Source organism: Erythrolamprus reginae, chromosome 3 (assembly GCF_031021105.1).
Source record: "Erythrolamprus reginae isolate rEryReg1 chromosome 3, rEryReg1.hap1, whole genome shotgun sequence".
NCBI classification, from domain to species: domain Eukaryota; kingdom Metazoa; phylum Chordata; class Lepidosauria; order Squamata; family Dipsadidae; genus Erythrolamprus; species Erythrolamprus reginae.
In genome coordinates, this window is record NC_091952.1 from 16766208 (window position 1) to 16786096 (window position 19889).

The 19889-nt window shown below is 39.7% G+C and overlaps 1 protein-coding gene across 1 annotated transcript in view; it reads right to left on the bottom strand.

Moving 5' to 3' along the window:
- Nucleotides 1-9115: 9115 nt before the first annotated feature.
- The window catches only part of GNAS (GNAS complex locus), a 160140-nt gene continuing 149366 nt past the window's right edge, over nt 9116-19889 (bottom strand). The window contains exons 11-12 of the mRNA XM_070744547.1: nt 17120-17187; nt 9116-13218 (exon numbers count right to left, since the gene is read on the bottom strand). Of these exons, the coding sequence (XP_070600648.1) occupies nt 13072-13218; nt 17120-17187 (215 nt within the window). The 3' untranslated portion in view covers nt 9116-13071. The remainder of the gene's footprint in view (nt 13219-17119; nt 17188-19889) is intronic.

Genomic DNA, 19889 nt, shown 5'->3' on the forward strand with positions numbered 1-19889 from the left:
GAACAAAGTATTCAATGAGAATATTTCATTCATTCAGATCTAGGATGTGTTCTTTGAGTGTTCCCTTTATTTTTTTGAGCAGTATATATAAGTGCTATTAGTGGCATTTCAGAATATAGTACCTGAAAGCCCAACTCATCCACGTGGCAGATGTGAAAACAAATGTCATGAACACCAGTTTTGTTCTAGGAAAGAAAATGATTCATAAAATGATTTATAATGATTTGAGAATTGTCTGGAAACTGGAGCAGCTTCTCTAAATTTCTGTTTTCTGAAAGTTCTGAAGTCAGATGAAGACATAAGGATAAACATTTATTCCAGACATTTCACAGGAAAGAAGACCAGAATTAGAAACAGCAAAACCATCTCTCCAGATTACTAGATATGTGGCTTCATAACCTTTTAGCATTAGAAAAACTTGAATTTCTTTATTCAATTAGAGGTTGTTCCTCAAAATGCTTCTCTATAGAAACTTGAAAAGCCCCTACATTCTCAGAGAAAAGAGGAAGTCTTCTCTTAACTTATCTATCTCTATGAGAGCTAGGGACCAACGCGGAGATTTCTGGGTAAAAGCGGTTCTCGACTGTTAGGCGGTTTAAACCAAAGAGAGCGCGCTTCCGTTTATTCCAACAATATTTCCGGCATCAAAAACACACACACACCACTTCCTAATTGGCTGTGTTGCTACATACGGGTATTCTCTTAAAGAGATCGGCCGTGGTTATCAAAGCATTCACACAGCCAAACTCACGATTTATAGAGGCAACTCATTTGAAACCTCAAGTTAATTGTTCAGGAAACTTAGCCTTTCTGTGCCTGAGTGTTTTATACCCTCTGTTTGGCTCCACCTTAAGAGTTTCCTATTCCTGTGTAAAAATGTAGCTTTATTTAGAATCCAATGTATTTTTAAGGTAGCATTAAGTCTATTAAACTTTCTGAGCTTATTTTTCATGAAATAAATGCTTTTTGTGTTATTATGCTAATATAAAGAGCCAAAATACAGAAGAAGAAGAAGAAAAAGAGGAGGAGGAAGAGGAGGAAGAAGAAACTCATTAGTACCAATATCATGTATATAAACAGTGTTATTTCTTTGTATTTTACCAATACTTACTTGACGAATGAATGAATGAATAAATAAATAAATAAAAATAAATAATGTCCATAATCATTCTAGTACCCAAGTGATAATTCCTGTTGTCTAAGGTGAGCTATAAAAGCAAATAAATAACAGCAGGGATTGTGAAGCTTATCTTCAATAAAACCAGTTATAAGCTAATCATATTTTGGGAAAATACTAGTTTCGTTTAATGATATTTTTTTAATATGCACATTTAAGTTACTTATTCAGGTACTGTCCAATTTCGCATAATTATTGATACTTTTTGTTGTAATAGGTTGGCTTTTGCTTCTTTCATTATGTCTCTTAATTTGATGTTTACTAAGCTGTATATGTGCTTTTTAAAATTCTTTAAATACCTTTTTAAAGTTAAAAACGCATGATTTTTAAAAATTCAATCTGAAGAGCAACATAAAATCATCTGCCACAATGTTCTACGTGTCAATGAATACTTCAGCTTGAACCGCAACAACACACCAGCACACAATAGATTCAAACTCAATGTAAACTTGTCAAAACTCGACTGCAGAAAATACGATTTCATCAACAGAGTGATCGATGCATGGAATGCACTACCTGACTCTCTGGTTCCTTCCCCAAACCTCCAAAACTTTAACCTTAGATGCCTACAGTCGACCTCACCTCATTCCTAAGAGGTCTCTAAGGGTTGTGCATAAGCGCACCATCGTGCCTACTGTCCTGTTCTACTGTCCTATTGTCCAAATTTACCTATACCTACTTTGCTTTCGTTTATGTTTATAACAGTCATCTTGTACATGTTTTGACAAATAAATAAATAAAAATCAAATGTTACAAGAATTGCTGTACAACACTTTGTGGGAGTGACAACTTGAGTATTGAAAAAGCATCAGTCAATATAATGGAGGTTGCTTAGATACTAACTGGGGGCTAATATGTAAGCCAATACTTGGACTATGAAATTAAAATATTGGATTACAGTATCCAACTATTATCCAGTTTTGTACTACATCCAACTTACAAAATTTTTGTTAATAATTCCAATTGTTTGACATCCAAATAATTGCTTATTCCACAACACATTCATTGCTAAGTCCTTCCTTGCATCTTCTTGACAGTAGAGGAGATATAGTTGGGCATATGGGAGATCGGTTTACTCTTTGTGTACACACACACACACACACCTTTGTGTGGCACCCAGAGTCACTGACTGAGATGGGTGGCCATAAAAATCAAACAAATGCATAACTATTTCAATATATTGTATATATTAATGGATGGGTTTGTTTGAAAGGAAGCTCTCTGGAAGTACTTGATGTTTTTGCTTTGATTTTATGATGATTTCCCATCAGTGTAATAAGGACTCCCTCTTTTTAGGACTATCTTGATGCTCTTTGTAACATAGGCAGTCTGTTATTAACTGGCTTTCCTCTGATTCTGCAATGGAGAAGTCTCCAAGCCAAACTAGGCTCCTTGAAAACCAAGGGGAAATCCTGCTTGCTTCTACTTGGCTAGTCCTAAAGCAGTGGTTTTCAACCTGGGGGTCAAGACCACTTTGGGGGTTGAACGACCGTTTCACAGGGATCACCTAAGACAAATTTCCCATGGTGTTAGGAACTAAAGCTTCTATTCTGGCGCCTTGGAACATATTTTTACAATCCGATCAATCATGCCTTTACAGCGGGGGTGTCCCTCTGACTTTCCTGCCAATCAGCTTAAAGTTCTGTTGGGAGAATTGGCGCTAGACTTATGGTTGGGGGTCACCACAGCATGAGGAACTGTATTAAGCGGTCGCAGCATTACAAAGGTTGAGAACCACTGTCCTAAAGGGAGGTATCCAACAGCATGCACATTTCCAAGTCCATAGGAAATATGATAAACATGCAAAAATGCACACCAGTCTATCAGCTCAATTATCAGTAAAGGTTTATTGAAAGAGGAAAAGGAGACTGGAAGAAAGGCTGCGAGGTGTACAATGAAAAAAAAATGAATACAATTCTAGATCTATTTAGCTTTATGTATTGAAATAAGCTTAATGTTAAATTGGGGCTTCAGATTTCTACCAGCATCCATTTAGTTGGACTTAGTTGGTCAAGTAATCCAAACGTTCTAAGATGAATAGTGATAAGAACTAACTAGAACTGAGTCTTTTCAAGAGAGACAACTCAAGCTGATATCAGTCCTTTTTCTCTTCAAAGTGATGCAGGATTCACGGGCATAATAAGCATCAGTGATATCAGCCATCTTCAGTTTATCATAATAGATGAGATTAAAAGACTTAGAAACTTCTTACTGAAGACTTGAATATATTTATAAAGTGATACTGACTGGAATTCAGCACACTAAAAGAATGGAAATAAAGACTAATAAATTCCACATAAACTCCATGAAACCCTAATAAGAGGTATGTTCAACCAATTGTGGTTATCACTATTTAAAAAAAAACTTGTAAGGACAAGGACAAACTAACAAGAGCCTGTTAATGTTGCTCTGAATTACTGTACTTGCAGTAAACATTCTGGAACTTGGTACATTTGCAAGAAATCTAGGACTAGATTGTATAAAAATAATCTCTGAACGTAATCGCAGCTATCTGGAGACAATAAGCCACACCTATCATGCTAGGATCCACCTATATCTACATTTGTTGGCATCACAGGGTTAAATCCTGCAGAGGAAAGGTAGCTGTACTTTTCTTGGGATTATCTGTAAGAGCAACTATAGGTGTTTCTAATGGATTTCATTTTTTCTCTATATAGTGGTACCTCTACTTAAGAATGCATCTACTTAAGAACTTTTCTAGATAAGAACCGGGTGTTCCAAGATTTTTTTTGCCTCTTCTTAAGAACTATTTTCTACTTAAGAACCCGAGCCCGGAAAAATTCCCAGGAAATTTGAGAGCGGCATGAAGGCCCAGCCAGTTTCCTGCATTTCCCCTGGGTTTCTCTCTCTGGCGCAGGTGCGAGGCAGCCTTGCGTCGGGTGTATGGGAGGCGTATGCTCCTCGCTATCTCAGAGTCCCTATTTTTTTTTTTAAAAAAGCCTTAAAGTTTTGGATTTTTTTGATTCCCCTCCCCTCACCTTCTTCCTTCAGTAGTGACTGTCCTCCTCCTCCTCCTCTTCTTCTTCATCCTTCTCCCACGCAAATTCCCAGCATGCATTATTTGCTTTTACACTGATTCCTATGGGAAAAATTGCTTCTACTTACAAACTTTTCTACTTAAGAACCTGGTCACGGAATGAATTAAGTTGTTAAGTAGAGGTACCGCTGTATTTCTAACTTCAATCCTGATAGTTAGAAATTATGAAGCACTATTTTGCATGCATGGGTGTCTCTGTGTGTTTGCATATGTGTGTCTATCAGTCAGTTTGTCTCCTGATGATTACCTGGACAAATCTGTAATTTCCTTGGCAGGGTTATTCAGAAGTGGCTTGCCATTGCCTCCTTCCTTGAGCTGAGACAAAGTGACTGGCTCAAGGTCACCAGCTCGTGCCTTAACCGGCATACCAAACTGGCTCTTATTTTGAATATTACCTGTTGTATAGTTTGATGAAATGCTTCAATCAACATCTGTTCAGTTCTTTCAGTTAAAGTCTTTGCCAATTGCTTGAAATATTTTTGTAGGGCTAAGTGCATAGTTAGTACTCTTTTTTTGTTTTGCACAGGGTAGTAAACAGCAGAATTCAAGCCGAAGGCTGCAGATAAATATACAAGCATAGGGACATAGATTTTTTTTATAATGGAAGCCATCACTAAATATTAGTCTGCATTTCTGTACATTATTACAATTATTACTGCACATTAAGAATTTTATTAATGTACATTAAGAATTTTATTACATTATTACATTAAGAATTTTATCAATGTACAATGATTTTATTAATGTACAATAATAATTTTATTAATGTACAATAATAATTTTATTAATAATATTTTTGTAGGGCTAAGCTCAAGGTTTGTTGCATAGTTAATACTCCTTTTTTTTCAGAGTAGTAAGCAGCAGAATTCAAGATGAAGGCTGTACATAGATATGCAAGCACAGGGACATAGGTTGTTTTTAAAATGGAAGCCACCATTAAATATTAGTCTACATTTCTGTACATTAATAATAGAGTTTATTTCTCAGCTAGGTATGCTTTTCACTGTGGGATTGTGACTTGTACACTTAGCTAACAAAAGTCTATTGTTGAATTCTCAATACCAGAAAGGTAAGAATTATAATGGAGTAATTGGTATACATTGCAGAGACAATCATTATTCAAATACAGTGATACCTTGTCTTACAAACTTAATTGGTTCCGGGACGAGGTTCTTAAGGTGAAAAGTTTGTAAGACGAAACAATGTTTCCCATATGAATCAATGGAAAAGCGATTAATGCGTGCAAGCTCAAAATTCACCCCTTTTGCCAGCCGAAGCGCCCGTTTTTGCGTTGCTGGGATTTCCCCGATCGCAGCATCGCAAAAACACAGAGGTCCGGAGGTGGGGTTTTGAGGACTTTGGTGTTTTTGCGATGCTGCGATTTCACTGATGCACCCTTCACTGGGAAACCCCAACTCTGGACTTCCGTTGCCAGCAAAGCACCTGTTTTTGCGCTGCTGGGATTCCCCTGTTGGGATTCCCCTGCAGCATCACAAAAACATGGAAGTCCGGAGGAGGAATCACAGCAGTGAAAAAACGGGTGCTTCGCTGGCAACAGAAGTCTGGAGGTGGGGCATCCCAGCGGCGGCGGTGGGTTTGTAAGGTGAAAATATTTTGTAAGAAGAGGCAAAAAAAATCTTAAACCCTGGGTTTGTATCTCGAAAAGTTGTATGACGAGGCGTTTGTAAGACGAGGTATCCCTGTAGATAGCAATATGGCACCAAATACCCGGTTCTAGTATTTAGCTCATAAAAACACCAAAATATGTAGTCTGCTTTTTCAAGGTACTAACCGGCATGGATTCTAACAAATGAAGTATATGGTCAATGGATGCATGAGTTTGGCAAGAATCAAGAGAATGGGAATCTCAAAAAAGATTTTCAAAAACAAAAATCACTTTGGGGGGGAAAAAAATCAATTGAACATTGTTCTATTCCAGTGTTTCCCAATCTTGGGAGCTTGAAAATGGGTGGGCTTCAACTCCCAGAATTCCCCAGCCAGCATGGGAGTTAAAGCTCAATAATAATGTCCCATTAGCAAACTGGTTGTCTAAAAAAGATTTGTGAGACACCAACTTTGGAATGCTTTGAGTATCAGACTAATGATCTCTGAATGCTATTAACAAATTACAGTGGTACGGCTCTACTTATGAACTTTTCTAGATACGTAGGAACTGGGTGTTCAAGATTATTTTGCCTCTTCTCAAGAAACATTTTCCATTTACAAACCCAACCCTCTGAAACTGTAACCGGAAAAGGCAGGGAGAAGCCTCTGTGGCGGGGCCTCTCTAGGAATCTCCTGGGAGGAAACAGGGCTGGGAAAGGGGGGAGAAGCCTCTGTGGGGCCTCTTCTAGGAATCTTCTGAGAGGAAACAGGGCTGGGAAAGGTGGGGAGAAGCCTCTGTGGGGCCTCTCTAGGAATCCCCTGGGAGGAAACAGGGCCTCCACCCTCCCTGTGGTTTCCCCAATCGCACACATTTGCTTTTATATTGATTCCTATAGTAAAAATAGCTTCTTCTTGCGAACTTTTCTACTTAAGAACCTGATCATGGAATGAATTAAGTTCGTAAATAGAGGTACCACTGTAGTTGCTTCACTTGTTTTTCCCCGATTATTTTAAAAAAATTATTTGGAACCACAAAGGAACAGAAAGATATGTTATTAATAGTGAGAATCGCATTTTTGTTCTTTGATTCTAGTACGAGTTATCCGAAATACCAGATACTAAAATCTTCAGAAACTGCATAATATTTCACTCCGCTTACAAGAAGCCATAGATCGTACATTATCTACTTAAGATTGGCAAGGAAAATGGTTTTGAAGCCATACATGTCGGGTTTACAGAGTTCACACAGATACACACAATTGCTTTGATGGTATGTAACTCCATGGTGATTATCTTTGAAACAATAATCGAGGTTCTGTCCAGTCTATTTCTTGCTTCATTCACTCTGTGCATTTTTTACAGCAAACAGAACAAGATCTAATCCATACTGGTCTAAGGAACTATTCCCATCTTTACTGAACTCTCAAGAAAATGTTCTGATTGATTAAAAATGGTTGGAGAAATTTACCATGACTGCATATTCAATTGGTGAAATAATGCAGTTTTGATTTATTTGATTGCATTGTAAACATCAATAAGCCTTGCATAATATGGGCATTAAATAATTTTAAGACTTCATTAAAGATTATGTTGCGATAGGTTTTCCATAGTCTAACTGGGTACAATAATATGAAATGGGCAGAATAATTGAGTGGGTAGCGTCTTTTGAACTGCTCCAGAGAGAACAGTGAGTTCTAATGAATCTTAGAGGTAGGAGATACTTTTCCACAATCTGGTCTTAAGCCATTCCAAAATACAGTGGTACCTCTACTTAAGAACTTAATTCATTCCGTGACCAGGTTCTTAAGTAGAAATGTTTGTAAGTAGAAGCAATTTTTCCCGTAGGAATCAATGTAAAAGCAAATAATGCGTGCAAACCCATTAGGAAAGAAATAAAAGCTCGGAATTTGGGTGGGAGGAGGAGGAGGAAGAAGAGGACGACGACAGTCACTGCCCAGAGTGAAGGGAGCGTTTTTTTTCTCTGGGCACTGACAGAGGTTTATTCCCTCTCCAAGCGCCCAGAAAAAAGAAAATGCTTTGTTCACTCTGGACTGCCAAAGCCTCCTTAAGTGCCACTGAAAGGCTCCTCTGGCAGTCCAGAAAAGCCTGAGATGGCCGGGATTAAAGAGGGAATGGCAGGAAACTGGCCAGGCCTTCATGCCCCTCTCAAATTTCCTGGGAAATTTTTCCGGGCTCGGGTTCTTAAGTAGAAAATGGTTCTTAAGAAGAGGGGAAAAAATCTTGGACACCCGGTTCTTATCTAGAAAAGTTCTTATGTAGAGGCATTCTTAAATAGAGGTACCACTGTACATGTGGATTTATTCTAATGAGAAAAGAATAGCAAAACATGTTGGAGATGAGAATTAAAAAGGGTTATTAAGGAGTATAAATAGTCCTTGATTTATGACCACAGTGGAGCCCAGCATTTCTGTCGCTAACTGAAACAGTTGTTGAGTTTTGCCCCATTTATACAATTTTCCTTGCCACAGTTGTTAAGTGTCTCATTGCAGTTGCTACATTTAAGTAACACAGTTGTAAAATGTATCTGTCTTCCTTATTGGAAGGCGGTTACAAAAACTGATCCCATGATCCTGGAACCCTGCAATCATCATAAGTATGAGCTGCTTGCCAGGAGCCTGAATTTTGATCACACGGCCAAGGGATGCTGCAACTATTGTGTGAAAAAGGGCCATTGGCAGCAAAGGGCTCCACTTACTTTTTCTTACCAGATTCTGAGGCCGGTGCACACAATACCTGTGTGCATGCCTCTGCACGAGATTTCGCTTCTGCGCACGCGCCCGAATCAATATCTCGCGTGAGGATGCTTGCGTGGGCAAGATTTCGGAACACAGAAGCCAAAAAAAAAAGGGCAAAAATTGCAGAAGCGAAATCTTGCGCAGAGGTGTATGCACACGTGTCAATTGCACGCAAAACTTGGCCGGCCTCCGGATTCCGTTAAAAAAAGTCCTAATGGATTAAAAAGTCCTAACAGATTGCCAATCCCATTTGTACTGGGTGGGATCCATCACTGGCCATAGGTCACTTTTTCCACTGCCATTGCAATTTGAACAGTCACTAAACAAACTTATAAATTGAGGACTACCTGCAAGATTCTTGCTTATTCATTATGAACTGGGTGGCTCCTACAAAATTTTGCATTCACCTTTTCTTTCATTCCCACAATATTTATCTTAGCATAAAAAGAACTCGAGAAATAGTACATTCCACTCTCGGAAGTGTGCAGTATTTTAACATCCATTTGTTACAAAGATCCATTTTGAAAATATCTCTACAATTTATTATTATTTTTGTACAAAATATGTCAAATAGTCAGTCAATGTTGTAGGGGACTAGCATGGCATGTTAAGTTTTAAATTCACTTGATTTACACACTTGCAAAACATGAAACAGCAGCCGCCTAAATTCATCCAAAAAGCTGGAGGAAAAATATTAAAACCAGGGGATCCTACTTATGTCAGAGTCATTGCAGTAATGCAGCTGGGAAGAAATATTTTCATAATAGCACTGTTATTGGTAATAAAGTCACCCCCTGATAGTTATGATGATGCATTTAACCCTAAAAACCCACTTCAGTTTTACTAGATAGTGGTGTGGGGCATCGTCCATTTTAGGATGGGGACAAATACTTAGAAAATACCTTGGCTCTTAAAAACCAGAAATTCCTGGACCTGTCAAAACCAGTTTTCTCCCCGGTCATGGTCATTTACCTGAACCAAAAGTTCAAATAAATAAATAGGAAATTGAAATTGAAGGAAAAGATGAAGATTAGATGGAAATAGTTTAGCTAACTCCAAAGTTAAGGCAATTAAATTAGAGACAGAAGAAAACACAGAACTAAATAGCAAGCACTTTATGGGATTTTTGTATTGAAAAGAAAAACAAAACAAGAAAAATGTTAAAAATAAGACTTGCGGTTACCAGGCCAGCAAATTGCACAAACTCAGAGACGTGCTAACAAAGGCAGAAAGACACACACACACACTCGCTTTCTTTCTACACATGTGCAAACCAAACTGCTCCCTCCAACCCAACATTTTTTTTTAAAATCTGTCAAATGTTTCCATTCATATAAAGCTCCATAGGAAGTATATTTTAATGGGATGTGTGTTAAGTGTGCAATATGCACACGCGCAGATATACTTTATTACATAAACTTTTATCTATTCACCCGAAGTGTCCTTACTTTTAAAGATGAGGCAACATTTTGTTTTTCTTAGATCACACATTACATTCCTTGTAAATACTTCATTTAATTATTATTCATCTTCTTCTCCCTTCCCTAGGATTTAGAGATTAATAAAATAATTTTGGCACTAAACTTAACAAGTTTTGGCTTTTGTTAAAAAAAATTAAGGCTCACATTTCATAGTTTGTGTATATGTGTCTGAGAGTGCATTTACATACATATACAAATGTGTATACATACCAGCGGTTCTAAACTTTGGCAACTTTAAGGTGTGCAGACTTCAACTTCCAGAATTCCTCTGCCAACTGGCTGAGGAATTCTGGGAGTTGAAGTCCGCATGGCTTAAAGTTATCTTAACAGTTGAGAAACACTGGTGCTTTCCCCCCCAAAAACCCCAGCAGGCACCAACTAAAAATAAATTTGTGGGTCTGACTTTGCCACTGATTCCAAATGCTCACAAGGCAGTACCTCTTCAAAATGTTTCACAATTACAATCTGATCTTTTAAATCCATTTAATAACACACACAGGCTAAGATGCAATGATCCTGTGGCAGATACACAGTCAACTGTTGCCAACTGTTCAACAGCTTTAGCTCCTATACCCGAGGAGACAAGCGCTGTCTCTTAAAATCTGCTGTGGCTTATTGATCTTGGATTCTGCAGTAGCAGAAACCAGAAAAGAAAACTCAGAAATGATGTGCCCCTTCCACTTGTTGCCTGCTACCCCAAATTTATGCATGGGGAGCCAACACCAAGAAGGATTCTGTAAAAGACGTTGCAATTGTTGCTATTCCAGCAGGGAGAAATATATCCTCGTATTGGCTAATGGCACCAATCAACTAAAAACTGAATGATCACCACTATTTCATGTCTATTGAAAGTGAAAATCGATAGGAAAGTACATTTTCTCAATTTTCTCCAATTGCCCATGTGAAAAAAGCTAGAATACATAGAGTCTTTGGATATCACAAAGACTCCTGCCACCAGCAGAAATTTGGGACACAAGACAAGTTTCTGAAAGGGATGCCTTTCTAATAGCAAAACTTTAAGTGATGCCCTGCGAAAATAGAAGGACATATGTAAAAGGCAATTTAAAAAAATAATCGCTGTATTAAGACCCATGTTCCCCTACTTTGGGGCCAAGAATTGGGCTTGAGCAAAGTAGGCTAACACTGTTTTAGACGTGTTATTATAGCTGTAATTTTAGACTTTGTACAAATTTGTACAGGTAGGTTTAGACACATGAAAAAGTAATATGCTCACAAAGACATGAAACACCTAAGTATAAAATATAAAGCAGTGTAATAGTTACTAAAATTACATGCTGTCTTATTGCTACAGTGATTTTTGCTTTTTTTTAAACTGTACCACATGTTGTCCTAAGCATATAATTTGCATAAATTATTCAAGTTTAAGAAAAAAAAATCCACACGTCTCCACTTTAAGCTACTTATATAGTTAATATATAAAACAATGTTTTAAGTTATCTCTTTATTAAAAGAGAAGTAAAATGTCATTTGAAACTGAAATTCAGTGACCAGATCTAGGGGCAAGGTACATTTTATCATTATGCCTGTTAGAGGAGTTAGCGTTGGGTGGAAAGTCTTAGACCCAGCATGAAGATAGCCTCTAGGCCTGTGCAGTGCCTATAATATTAAGAATTTTTTTGTTCTGTTTTTATCTTTTTGCACAAAAAAAAAATACTATGAATGACAAAGACTAACATTGATAATTTGTAGCAAAATTTGGTTTATGTAGAAACAAGTCATGTTTTGCATTTGGATAGAGATTTAAATGAATTAAAGCTAAAAATTAAAAAGCATGATGCTGAAACATCTGCTCGCTTGTTGTAGAACTCACTTTTAAAGTGGTTAAGTTTGCACGATTTGTACTTTTTTTTTTAATATACTAAACAGTATTTCCCCCCTCCTTTTATAAACCAGAAAAAAAATTTCCCTAAACTACAGATAATTTTTTTCCCTACCTTGAGCGAATGCTGCTGAAAGGTTTGACAAAGCTGTACAGCGCAATCAAACATACTTACATCTTAGCTCATTGCACAGGAACAGCCATAATCAAGGCACAAAGATCTTCTACAAGTTATTTTTTTTTCAATAAAGTTGTACAAAATAATACATTTTACAGTCTGTACAAGAATAATAATCCAGCAGTAAAATAAAAACTAGAGGGGTGGAAAAGTAGAAGGCAGGGAAGGAGGGTTAGAGGAAATAGAAGAAGGGGAGAGACAGGGGAACAGGAAAATAAGGGTTTTTTTTATATATGAGAGAGATAGGATTGACAGTGGACAAACTGAAAACAGTGTGTGTGGTTAAATCTTTCTGCAATCACAGGCTATAATGCAGTTCATTTTGCACCGTCCCTGATAGTCAGGACCATCATGGTTCAGCAACACTTTTCTGAAGGTAGCAGTTGGTTTTTCTACTGTCTAGGTTTGTCGTAGAAATGTCAGTATTTCCACTCAAAGTCACATTCAGAGGCAAAAAACCCCCCAAACCGAAGCGGCTGCCCTTAGAACTTGGCACCTTCCTTAGTTGGACGCAGTGAATGGATACAGAGTTGAAAATCATGGGGATAAAGGATCATGCCCACAACAGTAATGGTTTTATCTAAAGTTCTCCCTCCTCTTTTGTTTTGTTTCATTGTGTCTGCTTTGAAATATTTAATTGAAATCCCAAATCCTCTCAGGTGCTTCACCCTTCGGGCGTTAATTCTTTTGTTTGGCATTGTTTGGGTTTCGTTTCGTTAAGTGTTAAAGAGGGGAAAAAAACAAACCTCACCCTGACCACAGAAATAGTCTCTTTTTTTCCCCGGGACTATTTCCGATGACCGTTCCAAGGGACAGAGATGCTGATCTTTATCCAGCAAGGAAAAAAGACTGAGGGATGCAAATCAGAGAGAGATAAAGTCTGCAGTTCTCTTCCACCTTATGTGGGCCAGGCTATTTTTTTTTTCTTTTTAGTAAGGAACAAGGAGTCCAAAAACAGAGGAAAAAGTGCGCTCCATCACAACAACTCATATTGGCGAAGATGCATCCTTTGAATAATGTCCCGACAGTCATTGAAAACCCTCCGAATGTTTTCTGTATCTACGGCGCAGGTGAAGTGAGGGTAGCAGTAATGCCGTCCGTCTCCGCTGGCTGTGCTGATTCTCTGCAAGAGCAGTAGATAGAAAAGTTGCGTCAGTTTTTCAAGCATATCATCCATTCCTGCCTCTATCCCCCCCCCCCCCCCCCCACATCCCTTCTCTAGATCCTTTCCCCTAAGTTCTAAGAATCTGATATGCCCGGATAAATAGAGACTGAATACAAATCCTCTGGAATAATCAGCCAGCAGATTGACCTATAAAGCCCTACATGGCATTGGACCAGATTACAGTGGTACCTCATCATACGAACTTAATTGGTTCCAGGAGGAGGTTCGTAAGGTGAAAGGTTCATAAGATGAAACAATGTTTCCCATAGGAATCAATGGAAAAGCAAATAATGTGTGCAAATCCTTCAGGAAAATCCCAAACTTTAGAAGGGAGGCGAACAGAGGGCAGGGAGGAGCAGCTAAAGGGGGCGGGTGGAAGAAGCAAGGCTAGGCTAAAGGGTGAGTGGGAAGGAAGAAAGGCAAGGGGGGCACCCCTCCCTTTTCTTTCTTAAAAAGACACCCTTTCAGTGCCTTTGCAAGCACGTTATTCTCTGCAAAATCTTTCCTCCAAACTGCCCCTCCCTTTTCTTTCTTAAAAAGACACCGTTTCAGTGCCTTTGCAAGCACGTTGTTCTCTGCAAAATCTTTCCTTCCCCAAGCTGACCCTCCCTTTTTTTTCTTAAAAAGACACCGTTTCAGTGGCTTTGCAAGCACGTTATTCTCTGCAAAATCTTTCCTCCAAACTGCCCCTCCCTTTTCTTTCTTAAAAAGACACCGTTTCAGTGCCTTTGCAAGCACGTTGTTCTCTGCAAAATCTTTCCTTCCCCAAGCTGACCCTCCCTTTTCTTTCTTAAAAAGACACCATTTCAGTGGCTTTGCAAGCACGTTATTCTCTGCAAAATCTTTCCTCCAAACTGCCCCTCCCTTTTCTTTCTTAAAAAGACACCGTTTCAGTGCCTTTGCAAGCACGTTGTTCTCTGCAAAATCTTTCCTTCCCCAAGCTGCCCCTCCCTTTTTTTTCTTAAAAAGACACCCTTTCAGTGCCTTTGCAAGCACGTTGTTCTCTGCAAAATCTTTCCTTCCCCAAGCTGCCCCTCCCTTTTTTCTTAAAAAGACACCCTTTCAGTGCCTTTCCAAGCACGTTGTTCTCTGCAAAATCTTTCCTTCCCCAAGCTGCCCCTCCCTTTTTTTTCTTAAAAAGACACCCTTTCAGTGCCTTTCAAAGCACGTTGTTCTCTGCAAAATCTTTCCTACTCCAAGCAGCCCCTCCCTTTTCTTTCTTCAAAAAAGGGGGGGAAAAGAAACCCCTTCATCCCAGCAGCAGCTGCTTGGGTTCGTAAGGTGAAAATAGTTCGGAAGAAGAGGCAAAAAAATCTTAAACACCGGGTTCGTATCTTGAAAAGTTCGTTAGAAGAGGCGTTCGTAAGATGAGGTACCACTGTACTTGCGGGACCGCCTTCTGCCACATGAGTCCCAGCGACCGGTGAGATCCCACAGAGTTGCCTTCTCCAGGTCCTGTCAACTAGACCAGGGTTTCCCAACCTTGGCAACTTGAAGATATCTGGACTTCAACTCCCAGAATTCCACAGCCAGCATTCGCTGGGCATTTGCTGGCTAGGGAATTCTGGGAGTTGAAGTCCAAATATCTTCAAGTTGCCAAGGTTGGGAAACACTTAACTAGACAGTGTTGCTTTGGCAGGGCCTAGGGGAAGAGCCTTCTCTGTAGGGGCCCCGGCACTCTGGAATCAGCTCCCCCCAGAGATCCACATTGCCCTAACCCTCCTTGCCATTCCCACCAGGCTTGGAGCCATTAGACGCTAGCCCTCTGGTCGATAAAATGTAATGTATGTTTGTTGTGTGAATGGGAATGATTGATTTTTTAAGGCTATTGGTTTTTTTTTAGATTAATCAAATTAACTGGATTAGGATGTTTACATTGTTTCTTTTATACGTTGTAAGCCGCCCCAAATCCTCAGAGAGGGGCAGCATATAAATCCTATAAATAAGTGAAATAAATAAATAAATTAGATGGAGAATTTGGTTTAAAAATATGCAGTTTTGTGGGCTAAATGCTGCTAACTAGGTAGATATAATTTATACTTGTTCAAATCCAAATTCTTCTGATTGTACCCTGTTTCCCCCCACAAGACATCCTCTGAGAATAAGCACAATCGGGCTTTTGAGTGCACGGCAATAAGGCCCATCGCTTATTTTAGGGTTCAAAGTAATATAAGACAGGGTCTTATTTTCGGGAATACATGGTATGATTAAAAGATGATTAAAAGCAGTATTGTTAAGGAGGTGGTTCTATGCTAATGAAGCACTGCTAAATTCCATGAACGGTGATGGAACGACCAAAGTCAAAGGGCTTTATAGGAAGTCCTCGACGTACCACAGTTCATTTAGTGACCATCTGAAGTACCAATGGCACTGGGGGGGGGGAAGTGACTTAGGATCGTTTTTCAGACTTATGACTGTTGCAGCATCCCTGTAGTCACGCGATCAAAATTTAGATGCTCGGCAACTGACTCATATTGTCGCGGGGTCATGTGATTCCCCCTTTGTGACCTTCTGACAAGCAAAGCAAATGGGGAAGCCCGATTCACTTAACAACCGTGTTACTAACTTAACAACCACAGTGATCAACAATTGTGGCAAGAAGAGTTGTAAAATATCACTTGACAGCTGTCTCGCTTAAACCCATTGAAATTTTGGGCTCAATTGTGGTCGTAAGTCACCGACTACTTTCTACAGGGTGTCCTCGTTTACCAACTGCCTTGTTTAGCAACTGTTTGAAGTCACAGTGTTTGGAAAAGCTTTATGACCAGTCCTCCCATTTATGGCTGTCACAGCATCCCATGATCGTGTGATCACATTTGCAAGTTTCACAACTGGTCTCCAACAAGCAGAATCAAAGGAGAATGTTGACATTTTAATGAAAATACAGTGGTACCTCTACCTACGAATGCCTCTATTTACGAACTTTTCTAGATAAGAACCGGGTGTTCAAGAGTTTTTTGCCTCTTCTCAAGAACCTTTTTCCACTTACAAACCCGAGCCTCCGAAACTAACCGGAAAAGGCAGGGAGAAGCCTCCGTGGGGCCTCTCTAGGAATCTCCTGGGAGGAAACAGGGCCAGAAAAGGTGGGGGAGAAGCCTCTGTAGGGCCCTCTCTAGGAATCTCCTGGGAGGAAACAGGGCTGGAAAAGGTGGGGAGATGCCTCCATGGGGCTCTCTAGGAATTCTCCTGGGAGGAAACAGGGCCTCCACCCTCCCTGTGGTTTCCCCAATCGCATGCATTATTTGCTTTTACATTAATTCCTATGGGAAAAATTGCTTCTTCTTACAAACTTTTCTACTTAAGAACCTGGTCACAGAACAAATTACATTTGTAAGTAGAGGTACCACTGTATTGGAAAACCAGCTGTCTAAAATGGTATACAGTTTTTCCTGCCATAACAAGGGGTTGGACTAGAAGACCTCCAAGGTCCCTTCCAACACAGTTATTCTGTATTCTCTAAATGACATCACAATTTGCAGTCACACAATGCCTCACTTAATAAATGTAGGGATTCACTTAATGATGGAAGCACAGCGATGTCATAAGTTTGGAACTTCTCACATGATTTGTTCTGTTTAACAACCACAATATTTAGCCCTGGAGTTGTTGCTCCCAATCATGGTTGGTAAGTGAGGACTGCCTTTGACGCTCCAAGTTAAAAGACTTGGTCACTCAAATTACATCTCAGAAATGTCCATCAATATTTCTCAAATGACAATTCTGCTTTGCTGCGGTTACTGAGACGCTTCTCAAACAAAAAAGTGAAATAGCTGTAAATGTAGCGGGCTGAAAAAGCAAGTAGAAGCAAGGTCATGTCTGATAAAAACAGGAACAGTAAAAAAAAAAAAAGCCTACTTACAAGAAATTCATCTCTAATAAAATACTTGGCCCTTGTAACTCTAGGATCCTCGCCAGGTTCTGGTGTTGCTGCTCATTTTAAAAAAAAAAGTAAAGAACAACAAAAAAAAGGTTAGTTTTCAATAGAAATTACTTTTATTGGATTCACAGGAGGGATTAAAGAAAACATTTTAGTGCCAAAAGGCATTAGCATTGCAATATACCTCTTTAAATATAGACTCACGTTGTACGAAGGGCTGCCTATTAGAAGAGCGGATCAGCTGGAAGTTGCATTTTAATTATTACTGTTGCACTTAAATGACTTCAACAAAACACCAACAAGCATAAAAGGTAGGGGGTTATTGTTTTTACTCTTTGCATATTGGGATTTTATCTTTTGGAAGTCACCTAATGTCACTGAAAGCGAGCGGGCAGCCATATTCCAATCAATCAATCAATCAATCAATCAATATTAATGAGACTGCCTTCTACTTCATATCTCCATCCAGCTAACAAGGGCCCACAGAGCTGGCCTCCTCCAATCCCGTCCACCAAACAATGCCAGTTAGTGGGGCCACAAGGAAGGGCCTTCTCTGTGGTGGCTCCAGTGCTCTGGAACCAACTGCCTCTGGAGATCTGCACCCTACCAGTCTTCTGGAAAGCCGTTAAGACTCTTCCGGCAGGCCCGAGGCCGTTGGGTTATCACCTTGACTCAGCCACAAATGATTGAGAATAATATGTAAGGTTTTTTAAAAAGTGTTATTAATGTATTTTTATATTGCTTTTAATTGTTGTCATTATTGTAGATCGTATTTTTACATTGCCTGTAACTCTTGTTATTTTGTAAGCTGCCCAGAGTCCAATTGGAGTTGGGCGGCACATAAATCTTGCAAATAAACAAACAAATGAATAAATAATATAATTCTTTAAATAATAATTTAAAAAAATCTCAGGTGCATTCACTTAAAATTAGTTAAAAAGAATTGAAATTCAAACAACAATAAATATATTATTTTACACTATTTCCTCCTGTTTATTTATTGATCTTAAGGAGGTGCAAGGTGAACCATCGATCAGGAAAGGCCTGAAAATTAGTAGATGCCTTCACTCAGGGGTCCCCATTCCCTGGACTGTGGGCCACCACTGGACATTGAGTTGTTTGGAACCAGGCCGCAGAAGTGGTGAGCGAGTGGATACTTCCCCACTTGTGGGAGTAACAGGCAGGCGTGCTGCTCCATTTGGGCATGACGAGTACTCATGCAAATAGAGCTATGTGTGCTCGCCTGCCACTCACACTAAACCAGTGGTGGCGAACCTATGGCACGGGTGCCGGAGGTGGCACACGGAGCAATATCTGCTGGCACGCGAGCCGTTGCCTTAGCTCAGCTCCAACATGCATGTGTCTGCCGGCCAGCTGATTTTTGGCTCACGTAGAGGCTCTGGGAGGGTATTTTTGGCTTCTAGAGAGCCTCCGGGGGGATGCGGGAGGGCATTTTTTACCCTCCAGGCAAGCCTTTGGAGCCTTGGCAGGGTGAAACATGAGCCTACTGGGCCTACCAGAAGTTGAAAAACGTCTGTTTCCGTCCTCCAGTGGGCCTCCGGGATGCAGGGGGAAGCTGTTTTCGCCCTCCCCAAACATTGCATTATGGGTATGGGCACTCATGCATGCCCGATAGCATGTGCACATGCTCTTTCGGCTCCCGAGGAAGAAAAAAGTTCGCCATCACTGCACTAAACCATCCCTTCCCCCCCTCCCCCGCCAGTCTGCAAAGCCAGAAAGGTTAGGGATTTCTGCTGTAATTGTCACTGAATTTTGGACCTGTGATCTGAGATATTCAATATATATATATATATATCTCAACTTTATTTGATTAGTCAATCGACCATATCAAAGCGAGGAAAAGGACCACATCGGTCGTCATGAAACTGTAACTGGTTAAAATACAATAAAATTGGCTAAAATAGAGAGAATTTGAATAAATAATAAGTTAAAATGCAGTATAATATGCTAAAATGGAGTAGTAAAACATGAGAATATAACTCGTGCAAAGGATTATATTAAACAAATCTAAGATACTGATATAAAATATTCTTAAGTGAGTTCATCTCCTTTGCATGCCTGAGATCTGCAAAGGAGTTCATCTCCTTTGCATGCCCCCGAGACCGCCTCCTGCCGCATGAATCCCAGCGACCGATTAGGTTCCACAGAGTGGGCCTTCTCCGGGTCCCGTCAACTAAACAATGTCGGTTGGCGGGCCCCAGGGGAAGAGCCTTCTCTGTGGCGGCCCCGACTCTCTGGAACCAACTCCCCCCGGAGATTAGAACTGCCCCTACTCTCCCTGCCTTCCGTAAACTTCTTAAAACCCACCTTTGCCGTCAGGCATGGGGGAACTGAAACATCTCCCCCGGGCATGTACAATTTATGTATGGTATGTTTGTGTGTGTGCTTGTTAGTATATTGGGGTTCTTTTTAAACTTTTTTAAATACTTAAATTTATTTGGATTTGTTACGATTTGTTATGCCTTGTTGTGAGCCGCCCCGAGTTCGCGGAGAGGGGCGGCATACAAATCTAAATAATAAATAAATAATAAATAATAAATAAAATCTGAGATATTCTGGAACCCTAATTTAAGTGTTGGGGATTGTGTATGACCTGCTTTCAGAGATCTCCAGTGTTCTATTATAGAAAGAGAGATGTAGTGAATAATCACTTCAAAAAGTAAACCAATCTAGAAACGACACAGGACTATAAAATGTTACTGAAAAAAAGAGTACAAAAAATAAAAGGATC